This window comes from Plectrocnemia conspersa, unplaced genomic scaffold (genome assembly GCF_051122295.1).
Source record: "Plectrocnemia conspersa isolate PC_06_02 unplaced genomic scaffold, ASM5112229v1 ptg000009l, whole genome shotgun sequence".
NCBI lineage: Eukaryota > Metazoa > Arthropoda > Insecta > Trichoptera > Polycentropodidae > Plectrocnemia > Plectrocnemia conspersa.
The window spans coordinates 29,549,642-29,569,742 of NW_028277173.1; the positions used below are offsets into that span (position 1 = coordinate 29,549,642).

The window sequence follows — 20,101 nt, forward strand, 5'->3', positions numbered from 1 at the left end:
AAACTCATAGTTTTGCTCGTAACTTTGAATGTGTAAAGTGTGGTAAAACATTTAAAACTAACCGCTGTCTTTCACATCATATGATAACTCATAGGATCGCTTGTGACTTTGAATGTGAAACTTGTGGTAAAACATTTAAAACTAATCAATATCTTTCTTATCATATGCGAACTCATAGTGTTTCTGGTAATGTTGAATGTGATAAATGTGGTAAAATATTTAAAACTAAAAAATATCTCTCATCTCATATGCATCTTCATAGGGAAAAAATGTGGTAAAACATTTAAATATAAATTAAAAAACGTGTAAATGAGTTACAAATTAAAATCATTATCTTCTTCTATAATTGAAGCGACGGCCGGAACAATGTTGTAAGCGACAATTTTTTCAAAAGCGATATTTTCATGGAATAATGTTCATTGTAACATAATATATCGTTTCAATAATATTTTGGGTATGTTTAAAATTTCCATTGTCATGTTTTGCAAGTATATTCTTTCTCCCCGTGGAACAACGTTGTAAGTGTCGATACGATGTCCGAGCGCGACGGTTGTGTTTCTAGCCAATTATTATCAAAAAGGCTAAATCGTGGGAAAAAACGCAAAATTAACATTGACAAATGGAAAAGTGTTGTTCGAAAAGTCAAACGTGATAAAGGAGAGAGCTATACAAGTTCCAGAAATATAGAAAAACTGGCATTGTTGCCGCCAAATGAGGTGGGTGGAACAACGTTGTATGTAACGAGATTTTACTATATGACATCCCGTGACCGGTATTTTTTGTTTTAGGATAAAATTTGTAAATGCCAATGTGGATGCTTTGCTGAGAAGTTAATCGGTAACAAGGTTGATCTTTTCAACAAATTTCGACAAATGACTTACGATGAACAATCTCAATTCCTTAATAATTGTATGGAAATAAGAGAACCTATTCGGCGCAGAATAAAGGAATCTGAATCTCGTCGGCATAGCACAGTTACTTATAGCATACAAATAGGTGTAGATAAAGTTAAAATATGCCAAAAAACTTTATGTGATACTTTGAAAGTTACCAGTCGCAGAATTCAAATTTTAAGAGAAAAAATTAAAATAGGAGTCGACACAAAAGATTTGCGTGGGCGTCATGAAAATCGTCCTCACAGTATTCAAGACCATATCAAAAATGATGTAATAAAGCACATAGAATCATTTCCTACACAAGAAAGTCAGAAGATTTCAAGGACTTCTCATTGCCTGAAAGTGAAAATAACAAAACTTGTTTGAAGATTACAGATTATTTATGGTTTCAACTCACTGCAGATAATCCCACAGAACTAAGAGCACGAAAATTTCATAATGTAATGCAGCCATGAATTAACACGTCTTACCAAGAAGAAGAAAGGACGATAACTTCGTTGCCAATAAACCCTCTTAAAAAAAAGATTTATTAGATATGTGTCAGTTTTTACCCAAAGAAGATAGGACGTATTATATGAATTTATTATAAGTGAAATCAATATTATTTTAATAACTATGTTTTTGGTGTTTTATATTTTTTCATTTTTGTGTCTGGTATTTTGTCTTTTTACTGATTTTGATTCTGTTAGTTTAATTTAATTATTACAACTTGTATTTATACAACTAAATATAGCATTTTTAAGGTCTATACTGTCTTTTATTTATTGTCATGTATTGCGCTCACTCCTCATACAAATGAAAGCAACAACGATGTATGTGTAGGATATACAACGTTGTTCCACGGAAGAGAGTATATTTGCTATTTTATCGGGTTAATTAAACACAAAAACTAAAAAAAAATCTTGGTAAATTAAACAATATCACAAAAACAACCTAATGAAATGTTGCTTAACGCCTAAAATCCTATTAAAATATGTTTTTTTCGCTTCCTATAAAATTATGAAAACGGCGTTTACAACGATGTTCCGGCCGTCGCTTCAATTAAAAAATCTCAACTCCATCCTAGAATCTCATACTGTGAGAAAATTAAATCTCATAATTATGCGTTAATAAAAATTATACCAGGAATAAATATTAATAATAATAATAAAATTTTCTCCATATTAATAATAGTTATTAATTAAAAATATATATTATTTAATAATAATAAAAAAACTATTTAAAAACACAAAAAAATAATATTTAAATTAAAAAGGTGATGTTGGTCAATACTTGTTAATCGGGTAAAAGACCATGGTTCCAGGAAATGCAAAACACATACACATATATATTGCATATAAATACTCATTTATTCAAATGCGAGGAATACACTTATCTCTCTAATGATGGTTCAAATATTTGAGTAGCTTATATTCTATATAAGTTCTAATTAATAAGTTTAATAGGTGGTATTTAGCCGACATTAGTCAAAATTATAATTATAACTAGATTTATATTTACGTAATTAATCTTTTAAGTGCTGAATTAATTTTCTTAAAAATCACCTAATTATTTAATTATATAATAAAAAATAAATTTAATTACGTTTTTGTAATATGCTTATATTTATTCCATGGTGCATCTACGTATAATCACCTTAAGGATCAAATTTTTAATTTTTTTACTGTAATTGAATAATTACGTAACATTTTATGAAAATTAATTCAACACTTAAAAAAAGTCTATTCTTTTTTATTGAGAACCATATGCAGTGATTCAGATTTATCTGCACATAGCATACAAAGGGTTAAGGGAATAGTTTGTACTAGAAACTATATCAATAGCACCTAAAAATAATATTAAAATATTTTGATACTCGAAACTTTAAATGTGTAAAATGTGATAAAACGTTTAGTAAAATATGTTAGTATTAAACTATTAAAAATAATAAAAACAAATAAACATTTTTCAACAAGTTCATATTTTTTCTTATTAACTACAATTACATACATAATGCATTAAATAACTTGGAAAGGTAATTTTACCTAGTTTAATTATTTTTTACTTTTTGTCAATAAAACACTATGCAGATTTCATAAATATTTACTAAAGATGCTACAAATGCACACGTAGCTAAATTAAAAGCAGGGACATTATTTCAGCAGTAATTTTTTCGAGAAAATTATCATAGCATTTTTTTTTCTAAAAATTAAATTTGTACGGATATTCTATAATGTTTTACAACGGCTGCACATTTTTATACCACTGCATAGGAAAAGGTGGGTCCGTGCAAGAAGCTTTGGAGTAATTTAAAAAAAGTACTGCGACTGAGAAGTGGTTAAAGACATAAATTATTTAATTTATTCACCGAACAGCGAGAGCATACAATAACTAGCTACATTGTTCGTAAATTATCTCTTGTGCATACATTAACTAGTTAATGTATTCATTTTTTTAATTCACACTTTGCCTTAACATATACACGAAATGAACAATTTCCCCTAATGGTTGCATAGCAGTAATGTACAGTTACAGTGGTAACTCGACTTACGAACTTTTGTCATCTCATTTTGCCCTCTACATACGAACCTACCTAGATTCGAGACACGAACCGCGATGCATACCGAAACTCTTTATCTGAACGGTGTTTGTAGTTATTACGTCGTATTTATCTCAAATACGATGCAAATATTTGATTTTATGTGTATCTATTTCTGTATTTATGTAATCAAACAATACATTTAGTGAAGTTTTTTTAGGTTTGTATTACACGTTTACTATATTATGTATTTCTTTTCATGCGTCGTGTTTTATTGTAGCTTCACGTTTATTATTTATATTGAGTATCATTTCCAATATAGGGCCTAAGAAAACTAAGAAAGAAGAGAAGAAGAAAATCACAATAGAAATTAAGAAAGAGATTGCGGGAAAATATAAGAAAGGAGTCAGGCAAGTTGATTTATGCAAGCAGTACACCTTATCTAAGTCCACCATAGCTACAATTGTCAAGAAAGCAGATTTTTATAAAGAACTGAATGTGGCCAAAGGAGTATCTATCATGTCATCTCGAAGAAATAAAGTTATGGAAGAAATGGAAACTTTACTACTCATCTGGATTAATGACACTCAATTGAACGGAGAGAGTGTATCTCAAAATATGATCTGCTTAAAAGCTCAAGCTATTTATAAAGATCTATCACAGAATTCACCATTCACAAGCAGTAGCGAAGACATCGGTGAAAAGTTTAAAGCTAGCAAAGGATGGTTTGAGAAATTCAAGAATAGAACCAGTATCCATAGTGTTGTTAGACACGGAGAAGGTGCTAGTGCTGATAAAGAAGTCGCCGAAAAATTCGCGAAGGAATTTCAGAAATTTGTAAAGTCGGAGGGTTACAGACCAGAACAAGTTTTCAACTGCGATGAAACTAATCTTTTCTGGAAGAAAATGCCTAAGAGAACGTTTATCACTAAGGAGGAAATGGCATTGCCAGGACACAAGCCAATGAAAGACAGACTAACTTTGCTGTTTTGCGCCAATGCCAGTGGTGACCTGAAGATAAAACCTCTGTTGGTTTATCACTCTGAAAATCCTAGAGTTAACAGACACAAACTTAACATTATGTGGAAAAGTAACAGCAGAGCTTGGGTAACCAGGCAATTATTCTGCGAGTGGATGACGGAGGTTTTCGCTCCCACAGTGAAACGGTATCTACAAGAAAATAGTCTGCCTGAGAAAGTTCTTCTCACAATGGACAATGCGCCAGCACATCCATCACAGTTGGAAGAAGATTTGGATAAAGAGTATAATTTCATAAAAATTAAGTTCTTGCCTCCTAATACCACACCAATCCTACAACCGATGGATCAATGTGTTATTTCCAATTTCAAAAAGCTTTATACTAAAGCTCTTTTCGAAAAATGTTTCGAAGTTACCACCGACACAGAATTGACCCTCAGGGATTTCTGGAAGAATCACTTCGATATTTTACATTGTTTGCGTCTTATTGATCAGGCATGGGAAGATGTTTCTGTGAAAACTTTAAAATCAGCCTGGAAAAAATTATGGCCCGATTGTGTTCAAGGAGCTGCATTGGAAGGACTTGAAAGCGAAATTGACATTGTAGATGCAGTTGTCTCCTTGGGAAAGACCATGCATTTGGAAGTTGACGAATCAGACATAGAGGAGCTGGTAGAGGAGCATAACTTTGATCTGACCACTGAAGAGCTACAGGAGTTAAGAACAGATCAGGAAAAAGTTAGGAATGTGGAGGAAGAGCAAATGTCTTCAGAAAACGAAGACAGTAACAAAGAGAGAGCAATCCTAACAAGTGACATAGATAAAATCTTGCAGCACTGGGGCGAATTGGAAGAATTAGTGAATAAATGGCATCCAAATAAAACTGTTGTTTCCAGAGCCGCCAAACTCTTTAATGACAATGTCATTCTTCATTTTAAAAGGGTCCTAAGGAAACGACAGACGCATAAAACGTTAGATAGGGGCTTAAAACCTTCCTCACCGAAGAAACAGAAGGAAGTCACTGATGGCAACTAATGACAGGAAATTTTTTTTTTCCAATTTAATAGAAAATGATTTTTATCCTACGTATGTATCATGTAAGACCAAAGATTTGATAAATATAAATTTGCAATGGTATACAAAAGCATATTCATTGCCTAAAAATGATCCTCACTCCTGTTCCATTTCTTAATTTAAATGAGAATAATTATTGTTTATTATTTGAATTTTTAATCTGGGAAGGATTAATTGTTATCCTGTGAAACAGGGACGTCATTTAAGATTTTTAGTGGGGGCAGAGGTTGGCCAGTTGTTTTTATGATATTTTGATTTCATTAAGATTCATAGTATTTTCTTAAATGACATGCATTTTTCTGGCCAAATTCAAAGGGGGTGAAATGCCCCGAATTACGTCCCTGCCGTGAGATATAATGGGATATTTGGTTCCGGGATATGAACCACAATTAAAAAAAATTAAGTTTGTAAGCCGAGGTACCACTAGTTATTTTTGAGCCTGTAAAGTAATATAGTAATTTTACTTACAGCCTCTTTAAATTTATAAAATCCCCAGACGCAAGAAACTTTTCCTATCTTGTTTCTCTATCCTCAATATCTATCTCGAAAAATGATCGGCAAAAAGTTCAATTTCTGTCGTATGTGAGCATTACACTGATGAATGTTTAGCGATGGGAGGTGACGGGTGGCAATTAGACAGATTGAGCCGCTGCAGTAGTATTTTTATTAAATATTATTACAGTTCATGTTAAATATTAAAATTTGAGTGGACGGTTCGCGGAATCCGCAGGGGCCGTATGTCTCCGTCACGCCAGTGTTACCAGAGTGCTGCCAAGTTTTAAATATAAATATATTTAAATGGCAGATTATTTTTCAACGAAACTATTTCGATTATCTATCATGATAAACGACACGATTGTTGCTTAATTTATTCGGTTATAAATATAACATTTCTCTAATAGTAGTTGGTGTTTTATTTATGTCATGGATTGTGATTTGCAAAAATACTTTTTAGACATATTAAGTCGTTCTGCATTAGACGCTGCTTCCAAATTTATTTTAATAAATCTTCCGTGATCGAATTTGGCTTCGCTTTTTGGGGGGGCCAATTCAGTTGACAACTCTGGAGCTACGCGGGCAGCACCAAAGCGTAGTAGCAGCGGGGAGATCATTTGATTGGCAACGCGATTTGTTGACTATATATATAATATATGACTACGAACTGGCTTGTTCCGCATGCCAGTTCGTAGTCATATATTCATTCTAACCGTTTAATTATTAAATAACAAATAAATCAGATGTCGGTACGTAGTTCACCACACATTCGCCTAGCTTATATCATCATTCGTTAACTTAATATCAGTCATTATTTGTTTTACTAAAATTATAAGAGTTTTATAATATACAGCTATAATATTATCAAACTCCTATATCGTCTTCCATCTTTTGAATCGCGCCTCTGAGAAGCGATACGAAAACTAAGCTAAGTAGAGAATTCGCGCGTTCCGCCAGTCAGCGCTGGCTGATTGAAATGTAAATATAACTCCTATTTCATACAGCGCCGGTAAGAGAATATTCAGTGCCTTGGGTTCTAAAAAAACTAGATTGTCTGGGAGTTTTTTGTACATTTAGTAAAGTTACCAGATTTTGAAAATATCAAAGAACACTATAAAAGGTCTCGGAAGTTTTTGATCGATTAGGGGTCCTCCGAGAGCTAAAACAAAGTCAACTGGGTCAATTTTGATTCATTTAGCAGGAACCAAAAGATGTCATCTCAGAAAAGACTAATCTTTTTTGCCAGTTTGATAACCACGCTGCTTGTGCTTATACAGTATGATCAGCTTCGAGTCAGGTTACAACGAAAGATTTAATAAATAAATATTTAACCCTTTGACCGTGGTTGACGCCTATAGAAGTCATCAAGAAAATCGCCAGTATGCGCATCTAAAAGTGTCATGAACCTTTGAGCTTTATAATATTTTTTGTTGTATAATTTAAGATTGAAAAACACTTTAATTTATTGAAATAATATTTAAATAACTTATGGCATAAATATGTCTTCCCCTACATATTTGATAAAGCGTAACGTATCAGCCGGAATGAAAGGGCTATTATTATTTTGTACTTGGAAAAACCTACATTTGGTCGAAAAAATCGAGCATTTCTAATGCACAATGCTAAAAATAGTTTCTTATTTGGACCAAATATCAAGTCCGCTCATTGGTGAAGGTTTGACGTCTATCGACGTTAAGCTGTCACAATGGATTTGCCGCATTTATTTAAAATCGGTATTACATCAATTAAACTTACTATGTTATATAGTTTTTGCGCATTATTTATGTATATGTGTAAATTGAAAGCTTCAAATTCATAATAAAACATATCAAATACATATGTCTTCGGGTATACGAAGCGTGACAGTTGAATGACGCCATTTTGTTTATTAGTTAATATCACTTCTCGTTATCATTAGAAATCTGTTTTTAAATTTTACTAGTTAAATATTTAACTTGTGTATTTCACAGAAACTGATATTGAAGATGCCCAAGAAACGTTAAATTCTGCTGACACTATTGAATATATAGTTGAGGTAAATGAAATGTAACATGTAAGTATATAATATGTAACACTACCATCTTAATTTCTTGTTCCAGTCTCTTGTAAAACGCGAATATGGTGATATTGAAGATACGCAAGTAGACAATGTAGACGATATGTTTGAAACAGGTTAGACATATTCATATAACGTATATATGCGGTTACATTATAATTTTTCAATTATTGATTACTTTATGATTTCAGAAATGCATGATGTTAAAGATAATATATTTGAAATAGATAAGATTGATGTGGATATACCTAAACAAATTAATAATGTTCAAGCGGAAACACAAAAAGTAGCAAATTGATGTTGATGTATGTATTTTAACATTTACAACTTATTTAAGAAATGTAATTTTAATTTTAGAAGCGAGGAAGAAGAAAAAAGCTCAGTGTTCAACCTGAAATTGATGATAATGATGATGATTCTTCTAATTTTAACTGTAATCAATGTGGTAGAGCATTCAAAAATAAAAAAATGCTTTCACAACATAATCATTCCGACTCCAGTGACTTTGAATGTGAAAAATATGAAAAAAAATTTAAAGGTAATAGTTATTTTTCTAATAATATGAAAACTCATAGCGATAATAGTAATATGAAATGTGGAAAAGCATTCAAATTAAAAAAAAACTTTTACAATATATTTTAACTTGTTCTGTTACTAGCGATTTTAAAAATAAAACAAATTATTAAATTATAAAAAGTGATCTTAAACGTGAACGACCATTCCCGCACTTTTGCGTTTTTTTTATTGGTGAGTTACATAACATATTTGTATTTATTTTTATTACTAGCTATATGTGCTACACCTTTTTTCATAAATATTAAAATATAGGATTTTTTCAACTGACTACGTTTTCTATATTTGAATGCTTATTTTTTATAATCATGTTTTTCTGTGTATAAATATTATATAAATACACCTGTTCTTCGATTTACGCGGTAAATATATATCATATACAGTGAAATCTCTGTGTAACGAGTACCGAAATAACGAAATTCCCAGTATAACGAATCTTCAATTTGTCCCCGAAAACTTTCATACAAAATGTTTTCATTGTAACGAAGACTGATCTCAGTATAATATAATATTTTGATCCGAATTTAAGAATGACGTTACAACTTAACAATATTTCCCCGAATTCTGTTCGTCCTTGACTTGGCGTGTGCCGGATGTGTTCACAAATGACGTTCAAGATGTTTCGCCGACCCTCAAACATTTTTTTAACAAATTTTATTGTGTTCATTACAGTATCCTTAAAAATGGACAAAAAACGACGTCAATTTACACTAAAAGAGAAATTAAACATATTGGAAGAAATAGATTCAGGTAAGAAAAAAAATGACATTGCAAAAACACACAGCATAGCTCCTTCAACGATATCAACATTTTTAAAAGATCGGAAAAAAATAGAAGTGCAAATTAAAGAATGTGCAATGGGACCACAACGAAAAAAAATTCGTTGTGCTTTAAATGATAATGTAGATAAGGCAACATGGATGTGGGTTCAATCTGTACGGTCACAAAATCTCCCCCTAAATGGACCGTTGATTCGTGGAAAAGCTTTGAAATTTGCTAAGATGTTAAAAGTCGAGTCATTCCAGGCAAGTGTCGGATGGCTCAATAGGTTTCGAGAACGCTACGGGATTAAATGGAAGGTAATTTGCAGAGAAGCAAACAGTGTCCCACAAGAACGTGTTACAGAATGGCGTGCAGGAGACATAAAAAGAATTGCGTCACAGTACAACAAAAATGACACTTTTAATGCCGATGAAACGGGAGTATTTTACCAGTTACTTCCTGATCGGACTTTGGCATATAAAGGAGATTCGTGTAAAGGGGGAAAGAAATCAAAAGTCAGATTAACCGCCTTATTTTGTTGCAATGCTTCTGGCACGGAAAAGTTGAAGCCGTTAATCATAGGGAAGTATGCAAATCCTCGTTGTTTTAAGAATGTACAATCACTTCCTTGCGATTATCGGTCAAACCAACGCGCTTGGATGACGCAGCAATTATTTAATGAATGGTTGGTAAAGCTCGACGAAAGAATGAGAAATGAAAAAAGGAAAATTCTTCTCTTAATTGACAATTGCTCGGCCCATAATTTGACATGCCGACTGGAGTATGTAAGAGTTGAATTGTTTCCCCCCAACTGCACAGCAGTACTGCAGCCATTAGATTTGGGAATTATACGTGCCGTAAAGGTACATTATAGGAGTCATCTTTTAAAAAAAGTATTGCTGAATTTAATTTCAGAAGTAAAGAAAATCGATGTTAGAGAAGCATGTGACATGATTTGCGCCGCATGGTGGTCAGTGAATGAGTCCACCATTTCCAAATGCTGGAAGAAGTCATCAGTGATTGAAGGCACTGACATGGAAATTGTTGAAATTGGCGAAGAAACATCTGATATCGAAATTGAAGGAAGAGATGTGTGGAAATCAGTGGTTTCTGCCACTACTAGTGCTGTCTGTTATGAAGATTATATCGAAGTAGATAATAATGTAATGGTTGCAAGCGAGTTAACAGATAAAGAAATTATTGAAAATCTGAAGCCGTGTACTGAAAATGATGTCATTTTAAATGAGACGAGTGAAGATGAAAACGAGGATGAAGTTGTGCTACCAGACGCAAAAGTTTCCTTGTCAGACGCAATCAAAGGCTTAAAAAACATTCGGAGATATATATACAGCTGTAAGGATATTCCCGAAAATGTTTTTAAAAACATTTCAGATTTAGAAAGTTCCATTTTTAAAGCCGCCGAGAAAAATTCGTTACAGACGAAAATTTCCGATTTTTTTGTAAAAAAATAAATTTATTTGTGATTATTTTCTTTGAATTTTTATTGTATTTGAATATCAAGTTTTATTTTAATATTGTTATCATCAACTTATTTTTAAATAAAATATTTATCGCAGTTTAACAATCAGTCTTTCACTGGTGCATACGCATACTCACATACTGTTATGTACCAATCACACTAATCACACGATCTGTCAAGAGGTTATTTCGATGCTGTAGTAATATGGTAATTAAAAATAAAATAAAAATATATCATCTTCCTTAAGTTCAATATAACGAATTTTTTTCTTCGGTCCCGTGAGTTTCGCTATACTGAGATTTCACTGTAATATGAGCAATTTCTACTGTTATCTACTAAAAAAATAATTTTCTATAACCGCGTATATCGAGGGACATGTGTATTATAAAAGTTATGTTCATTCTTATTTGTAAAAAAATTATAGAAAATGACAGTGATGATGATACAAGTGAAAATTATAGTGACAATCTTTCGGATATCACTAGTGAGCCAGAAAGCGATGACAACGATCCGGACGATAGTGACAGTGATATTGCGAGTCATGTAGCAAAGCAACCTCGTTTCGTAAGTGCTCCTTTATCCAGCGAATCCGATGTTGAAATGGATAGCGAAGATAAATGGACAGATATAGATACTCCTAGAACGAACGAATGTTTTGACAACATACCGGGAGTAAAAGTATTTCCCGAAGACGCCGAAAACGCTGTAGAGATCACGGAATTGTTTATGGAAGAAGATGTATTCAATAAAATCACAGTAGATACGAATCGATATTATGAAAAAAATCAACATAAATATAAAAAATCTACTCCAAAATGGGTCGATTTAACAGTGGGAGAGTTGAAAGTATTCTTTGCGCTCATTATATTAATGGGACAGGTTCGGAAAAAAAAGATGACGGATTACTGGTCTAAAAATCCACTGATCGAGACGTCAATTTTTGCAAAAATGATGAGTCGCAATCGATTCACGAAAATTCTTACGTTTTTGCATTTTAACGATGATGAAAAAAGTAACGAAAATACCGGCCGATTAGTGAAGGTGCAATGGCTTATGGACTATTTTTTAAATAAGTTCCAAACCGTATATACCCCGAGACAAAATATATCGTTGAACGAAGGGATGATTCCTTGGCGGGGTAAATTATTGTTTAAGGTTTATAACCCGAGCAAGGTTGTAAAATATGGTATCCTCATTAGAACGGTGTGCGAATCGACCACAGGATATGTTTCCAATCTTAAAATCTATTCAAACAACGTAGAAAAAATAGAAGATACCGTTACTTCTCTTCTTAGTCCATTATCTGGCATGTGGTACCACGTATATATGGACAACTTCTATAACAGTGCCAAATTGGCAGAACGACTGCTCTGCGATAAATTTAGAATGTGCGGAACGATCAGAATAAATAGAAGTTTACCGGATTATTCAAAGGACGAATTGAAACTTCGACCGCTACAATCGATATTTCGACGGAAGGGAGAAGTTCTATTACAAACGTTTAAAAATAATAAAAAAACTAAGGTGCGAATGATTTCTACTATCCACAATTCAAAATTTGCCACTGCAGTTAAATGTGATAGTAAAACTGGATTACCTGTCCAAAAGCCTGAATGTATAATTGACTATAACACATTTATGAAAGGTGCCTATCAAGTCGATCAATATCTGATCTTTTATCCCATATTTAGAAAGACTCATAAATGGAGCAAGAAAGTAGCTCTGTATTTGTTTAACTGTGCATTCTTTAACGCTTTTTGCGTGTATAAGGAATTGAACCCCTCAAATAAAATTAAATATGAAGAGTTTTTACTAAATATTGCAAAATCATGGCTTACAATTCCTGACGATGAACCAACTGGTCCTTGTAATTCACTCCAACCTTCAATAGGATCTGTACTATTCGATCCACCGGGAAGGCTTTCGGGAAACTTGAAACAACATATGTTAGAAAAAATTGTTAGCTCGAAAACAAAGAAATACGTAAGAAGAGCTTGTCGTGTGTGCAGTGCCCACAAAAAACGCGGAGACACCAGCTACAAATGTAAATTTTGCGACGTTCCTCTGCATAGGGGCGATTGTTTCAATATATACCATACGAAAAAAATTTACTAAATATATAGTGAATGACTATATATTATAAATAATTATTTAAAAAAAATATGCCTCTGAATTATGTATATTATACAGACTTTTTGTGGATAATAATAGCGAATAGTTAATGCCTGGATGCATTCACATTTTTATAAATGGAGGTAAGGCACTGCAATAAATATATATATATATATTTTCTTAGAACCGTCAGATCATATATGTTTGTACATTTTAGGTAAAAAAAGTCGTTCCACCTTTTATTGTCTTGTAACCATTACTCGGAGATTGGCTGTGAATTTATGAATATGTATATTGTCTCAAATTGATATACTTCTATTCAGTAAAATAAATATGTTTTCGTTTGTACCAAAATGTAATTTTATTTGCATGTGCATTGTCGTTGTGGTGCTGCATCAAAGTTTGACGATGAATGGTGACGGGTGGCAATTATACACAGATTGAGCCGCTGCAGTAGTAACTTATTGAAGATATTATAATATTTACATCTGTACAATATAAAAATATATGAAAAGTGCACGAGCCCGCCAAAGTCGCCAAGAGAATGTGTAAGTTACATCAGTGTTGCCAGAGTGCCGCTAAATTTTTGCCATAATAAAACTGTGAAAGTTACAAATGTGTTAAGAGAAGAACTATTTTTTTTAATTTCAACGAAAAATTGCTTGCACAAGCCTATGATGGTGCAACAGGACGATTTAAATGAGCAATGTATAAAATAATTGTTCCATAAAACGAATTGTTTGTGCATTACTATTGAACAAATTAGGTACGAGCGAAATTAGTCAAACACTAAGTACCGAAAGTGTGTGAAACACTATGGAACTTTCGTTCTAATATAGTGAAACGTATAAAAGATAATAAAATACAACTTTTGAAATATTTTAACAAAATCTTAAACGAAGAAGGATGAAACGACAAAAGCGCATGAAAAAATATTTTGAGCTTAACATCTTATTATTTTTATTTAATTTTAAAACATGCTGATGTACTTTACCAGATATTGCAATCAAATAAAAGCAGCAATATCATTACCGAAGAAACATTCAATAAATTTGAATCATGCCTTAACCTCGTACAGAGTTGCATTGCTGATTTTATTCCAGAGATGATAAAAAAGTAAAAAATACAAGACACTACAGACTAACTACTGATAGAAGATTAAAAAAATTTCTGATAAAATAATTAGTGCAATTTGTGACAGATTCAGTAGCTTTAAAATATTTAAATAGTTTTGTACTGTAAATCCTAAAAAACGTTTTCTTAGAGAACATATAAACAATTTTAAAAGAAATTATCCAATGCTAAGTGAAGACAAGTTGATATCTGAATAAAATGTTATGTATGATTAAACTTTTAGTGATATACCCAACATCAACGTCTTATCCTGATTTATACAAAGCAATAAATTGGTACCTTTTCAGAAGTAGCAAAATTAATTTAGTGTCACCTGTACCCACAGCTGATGCCGAACGTTGTAGCACTCTAAAACATATAAAAAAACTTTTAAGTAATTCGATTGGTCAAGATTGCTCTCTAGCTGTACTATTTATTCATAAGGATTATGCACAAGATATCTAACATTTGTTCATATGAAACAAAGAGCAGAATCTATATTATAAAACAGAAAATATATGGGTCTGTCTGTGTCACAAAAACTCCCGAACAGTGAACAGTTGCAACGTGGCATTTGCACATATTCTTTTTATGTAAACTATGCCAGTGGCGTAGCCAGGATTTTGTCAAAAAAAAGGGAAGAAAATTTTTGTAATTTATATTTAAATAACATAAAATGCTGCCATGGGAGAGTCCAGACCACCCCCCATCGCTACGCCACTCAACTATGCTATTTTCAGCTTGTAAGTTAAGTTAAACAACGACATGCCGATGACAGATTAAGTGCTACTGCAATAGATGAAGGCAAGAGACTAAAAATATTGTATTTGTAATAACAGTATAAATAAAATCAATTATAATGAATAAATAATGAGTTTGAATATATCACAGGCAGTGTTTCAGTGGTCTAAAACATTAATATATTCCTCATAAAAATATTGCGACTAAAGAGCTAAAGTTTTTTTTCCTTAACTGTATTCTATATTTTTTAGATTTATTCGTTATATATTCTCTTGGTCTTGTCTGTATCTTTGTTTTTTCAGTATCTGTCTTTATTAAAATCTTATTTTGATTTGTCACTATATGTATAATACATATTATGTTTAGTTAGATGGAAAATAAAAATATTTTTTTGGCCCCTGGCCCCACCTGTTTCTATTTTCATCAGCTGCCGTTGATTATCATTATGTGGCACAATACAGGTAAGAATAAAGAATCATTGTTAAGCGATCGGTATGATAGATACCCGAATATCAAAAGATAAAAAAATACGTTTTATTAGCGTTTATGTGGTTTGATCGACGTTAACTTTCAATCCACGTACTAAATATGTGTAACATGTTCATGGTTAGCACGTACCTGGCTAATTTGCAATTCCAATAATTATATTAAATCGGTTAATCAATCTAAAATAGATTTATCAACAAATGTCATTGCGTTATCGACCATCCTTTATATTTTATGATTAATTATTTTAAGCCCTTCAATTTAAAACAATAACATTATACACGCGTTTGATAGTGAGCCTTGTGTATTTTGTTTACGTATGTACATAGATACCATTTTCTAAGATCATGCTTTTCCATGGAAATTTAATATAAATAAATTATTTTTTCTGATTGCTCGGAACCGCTGAAAAATAAAACGACGTAAGTCACATTACGGCTATGCAATAATAGGCTTTGTGTATATATACATGGTTTCTATTATTCCACAGCGGATAGAGCCAATGACGCTGGAAGCGTCTTAGAACAAATATATATAATAATAAATAAATTATTAGGTTCACTAACTGCGTTTTGGAAAATCATAAAAGAAGATGGAGATGAATTACTTGATTTGGAGCCCATTAGCACTCAAAATTCACCGAAGTGAAAATAATAAGAGAAAATTTTTGTCACTAATTTAATAACGAGAGTCAATTGGATATTCGCTGTCATTAATAATAAATATTTTACTGTATTAATTTAGTTAGTTTATGTTGTATTCGTTTTATTAAATTCATGAAATATTTTAAGCGTTTTTAGCAGAACGTCTTTTCATTTCGCCAATTTAACGCCCAGTATTCTTGACGATCTCAATAGCCTAGAAATATGAACATAGTATTTCTACTAACAATATTAACATGATTTTAAAAAGCATATGATACAACAAGACATAATGATTACCTGCAATATATTGTATCCATTTATCATATATATATTTGACAATTCACACCCGGATAAATGTTCATATGCTTTTGCTGCCTATATTTGCCTGTAAGAGCTATTAAAATAAACTGGAACATAACATATAAGGGTTTTGCTATCGTCAGTCATTATAACCGATGGTGCGATATCTGCAACATTATTTAATAATTGAAACCTGGCTGGAATTTACATTGCCCCTTTGTTATTATAGCGCCCAGAGGGACGGCTCCAACATTACATGCTGTTAAAATAAAATAATTTTGTTTGGCAAGAAATAGTATGCTCAATATTATTTTATATTTGGACCAAAAAACAAATCCGCTCATTGTTTTTGACGTTTCTTGTTTGACGTCTATGAGTTTTCAAAATGGCATTACCGTATTTTATAAAAACCGGTATTATAATAATTAATTTTCTTGCTCTATATATATATCACAATCGTGCTTTGTATATGAACATATGTGTATCGAAAATTTCATGTGCCTGAGTGTACGAAGGATGACAGTTGGATGAGTTAATATCACTCCTCGGTCACATAAAAAATCATTGAAGCAATTAAATTAAATATGAATTAAAAACATAATAGAATTTATATGTAGCACTCCTTTTTAAAAATGTTATATGAATACTTGTTCATTTTTCGTGTTTTAAATCTTTAGTTGTTAGATTTTTATTTTACACATTAAACTTCATTTTTTCAGAACATGATATTGAAAATGACACGGAAATTTTTGATTCTGCCGATACAATTGAAAATAAAGTTGAGGTAAATGAAATTGAATAATTAAGCACATAATATGTAACACTACAATCTTAAGTGCTGTTTTTTCTCGTTCTAGTCACTTGTAAAGCGTGAATATGGTGACAGCAGTGAATATACGCATACAGACAATGTAGACGACTTGTTCGAAATAGGTTAGATATATTCATATACAATATACGACTACATTTCAATTATTGATTATTTTATGATTTCAGAAATGCACGATGTTAAAGAAAATATACTTAAAATAGATCCAATTGGTGTGGAAATATATAATCAAATTGATAATGTGCAAGCGGAAACGCAAGTAAAGCCAAATTCGTTTTGATCTATGTTTTTGAATGTTTACAACTTATATAAGAATTATAATTTCAATTTTAGATACTGGAAAATCAAAAATGTATCAGCGTTCAACACGATGCCGTTCATATGCACGATGATTATTATAATATTGAAACTAAAAGACAACTTTCACAACATATTGAAACGCATTCCGACACTTGTGAAACAAACGATAAAAAAAATATAGGTAATGGTCATCTTTCAATTCATATGAATGCTCATAGCGATGTTTATAATTTTAACTGTCAAGATTGTGGTAAAACGTATAAAACTAATCAAAAACTTTCCCGTCATATGTAAACTCATACGGTCGATTGTAAGTTTAAATGTGAAAATTGTGGCAAAACATTTAAGACGAGTCATTGTCTCTCACGTCACTTGTACAATTCACTTGTACGTGTGCGAGCGGGATACACAAATGCGTGTGTCAGAGCGAGAGAGCTAGGTAAAGGTGTCTCATGCTCTGACTCACTTTGATGCATTGTTCAGATGGCGTTTCAATCGTGCATCAATATTTGTTTGCCTGTCGTCGGAAGAGTTACGTCGAAGCGCAGAATATTTCTGCACTTCTCAATAATTTTTCGACTTAACAAGAATATTTTATATTTTTACTTTGTTAAATAATTTTAAGATAAACTAACTTTAGTTTAAATAATATTTATAGCAATGGCTGAAAGATATAACGATTCCGATGAATCGGATCTCGAATTTGAAGGTGTAGAATTTCTTTCGGATAACGAAGACGTGATTGAAATGTTTGAATCGGAACCAGATGAAAATAATTGCAATTATGAAGTAAGTTCTACACATTTACATTTGAAATTGTTATTTATGATAAAAGCAGTAATAACAACTTTTTATTATTCATAGTTCGTATCAAATATGTCAGATTCATCAGAGTGTAATGAAAACGCGGAACATCCATATAATGTAAGTATGATATAAACATTTTGTTATGATAAAAAAATATGACAAATATACATGTATTATTTTTCAGGAAACATTTTATAAATCAAAGTCGGGGCATTGGAGGTCACGTCCTTTATCTTCGCCTTCAGATGATTCTGGCTACGTGCATGAACCTTTTTTATTAAATGGGAGTGAGAATGTCTCTACAATCGGAGATACCTTCCGCCTTTTCCTAACAAATGAAATCGCCGAAGAGATTTGCTCCCACACTAAATATATACATAATAAGGTTTCATACTCTCTTACAATGGACGAATTATACGCATTTATTGGCATTCTTTTGATGGCTGGTAGGAACCGGTGCAGAAAACTTGATTTTAACGAGATTTGGTCGAAGGAATCCCTTTTTATCCAACCATTTTTCTCAGTTACAATGTCAAGGAATAAATTTCAAGCAATTTATCGTTCTATACGATTCGATAGACGAGAAACTAGGGAAGAGCGAATTCGTTTGTCCAATGACAAATTAGAACCCATAAGATCAGTGTTTGATAAAATTGTCAATAATTTTTCCAAGTATTTCTGCCCCGGGAAAGATATCACAGTTGACAAAAGGCTGGTAACATATAACGGTAATTGTCCGTTTAGAGTGCTTATGAAATCGAAACCGGGAAAATATGGAATAAAAATTTGGGAAGCCGCCGATGCTAGAACATCTTACATTCTAAATTGCGAAGTATATATGGGCATGATTAATAATAAAAGAGAAGTCAATCAAGGTATGAGAGTTGTCAAGGACATGACAGCAAAATATAACGGTACCAAGAGAAATATTATCACAGACAAACGACCACCGGTGATTAATTTTTATAAAAGAACAAAAGGCGAAGTTGATCTAGGAGACAAAATGACTCGTGAATATTCTTGCGTACGGGCGACAAAGCGGTGGCCATTCAGAATATTTATGGAGCTCATTGATATTATGGCTTTCAATGCCTATAAGATATGGATTCATAAATATTCTGAGTGGCGAATCAATGATCGATGCCGTCGAAAATATTTCATACGCCTCTTATCGGTAGATTTAGTAAAAAAAACTGTAATTGAACGACAGGATAACGTTTTATTGCACAAACCGCAAAAGTCAGCGATAGAGTTATTCGTGAAGACTTTTGCCCCCGAAAATCTTCCTACGTCGTCTTCACCCAGTAGTACTTGTAATATTGGACGAAGACGTACGTGTAACTTTTGTTCTGGTAATAGAATTACGCGTGTATCATGTTTTGTTTGTCACAGAGCTGTATGTCAAATGCATAAAGTAATAAAATGCCCAAACTGCTAGGTGTTTAGAATTTTTTAATTTATTATTTTTATATGTATTTTATTATTTATTTTTAATGTTATTATTCATAAAGAAAAATGTAAAATAATATATTGTGTTTTATTGCGAATGTTTGAAAAGCCGCGCTTGCTTGACGTCATTGGGGCTGAGTAGGAAATGCATTTGTGTGTGTGCATAAACAATGACAAAAAGGCATAGCATGGTCTCATTTTACGCTCAATTTAAAAATGTTGGCCTCTTGACCGTTATTCGTATAGACACGTTTAACTTTGAAAGTATAAAATGTGGTAAATCTTTTAAAATTAATACAGGCGGCCCTTGGCTTTCGCACATTTAAAAAAAAAAACGTTTTTCAAATTTAATTTTTTTTTAAAAAAAAAATTATAAGCCTGAGTGCGAAACGGAAAAACTTGTGTTAATACAAACAAAAAGAAATCAACGACTCATAAACTTCACACGATTCGAGACTAAGATGAAAATTATTAGATGTTCTGATAGC

The 20,101-nt window shown here is 32.1% G+C and overlaps 1 protein-coding gene across 3 annotated transcripts; it reads left to right on the top strand.

Moving 5' to 3' along the window:
• The first annotated feature begins 16,538 nt into the window (after window positions 1-16,538).
• Window positions 16,539-19,614, top strand: LOC148232589 (uncharacterized). Of its 3 annotated transcripts, none has more exons than XR_015810593.1 (8): window positions 16,539-16,641; window positions 16,948-17,012; window positions 17,086-17,161; window positions 17,225-17,316; window positions 17,391-17,579; window positions 17,841-18,146; window positions 18,222-18,281; window positions 18,349-19,024. XR_015810593.1 is itself a non-coding variant. In XM_088191583.1 (8 exons), exons 1-8 carry the CDS (start codon window positions 16,614-16,616, stop codon window positions 19,600-19,602), a joined length of 1,854 nt encoding a protein of 617 aa, XP_088047709.1. In that variant the 5' UTR covers window positions 16,539-16,613; the 3' UTR covers window positions 19,603-19,614. The 3 variants fall into 3 exon arrangements, 2 of the variants coding, with proteins under 2 accessions (XP_088047709.1, XP_088047710.1); XM_088191583.1 differs by having other exon boundaries at window positions 17,391-17,538; window positions 18,016-18,146; window positions 18,349-19,614; XM_088191584.1 differs by having other exon boundaries at window positions 16,574-16,862; window positions 17,391-17,538; window positions 18,016-18,146; window positions 18,349-19,614.
• The last annotated feature ends 487 nt before the right edge of the window (window positions 19,615-20,101 follow it).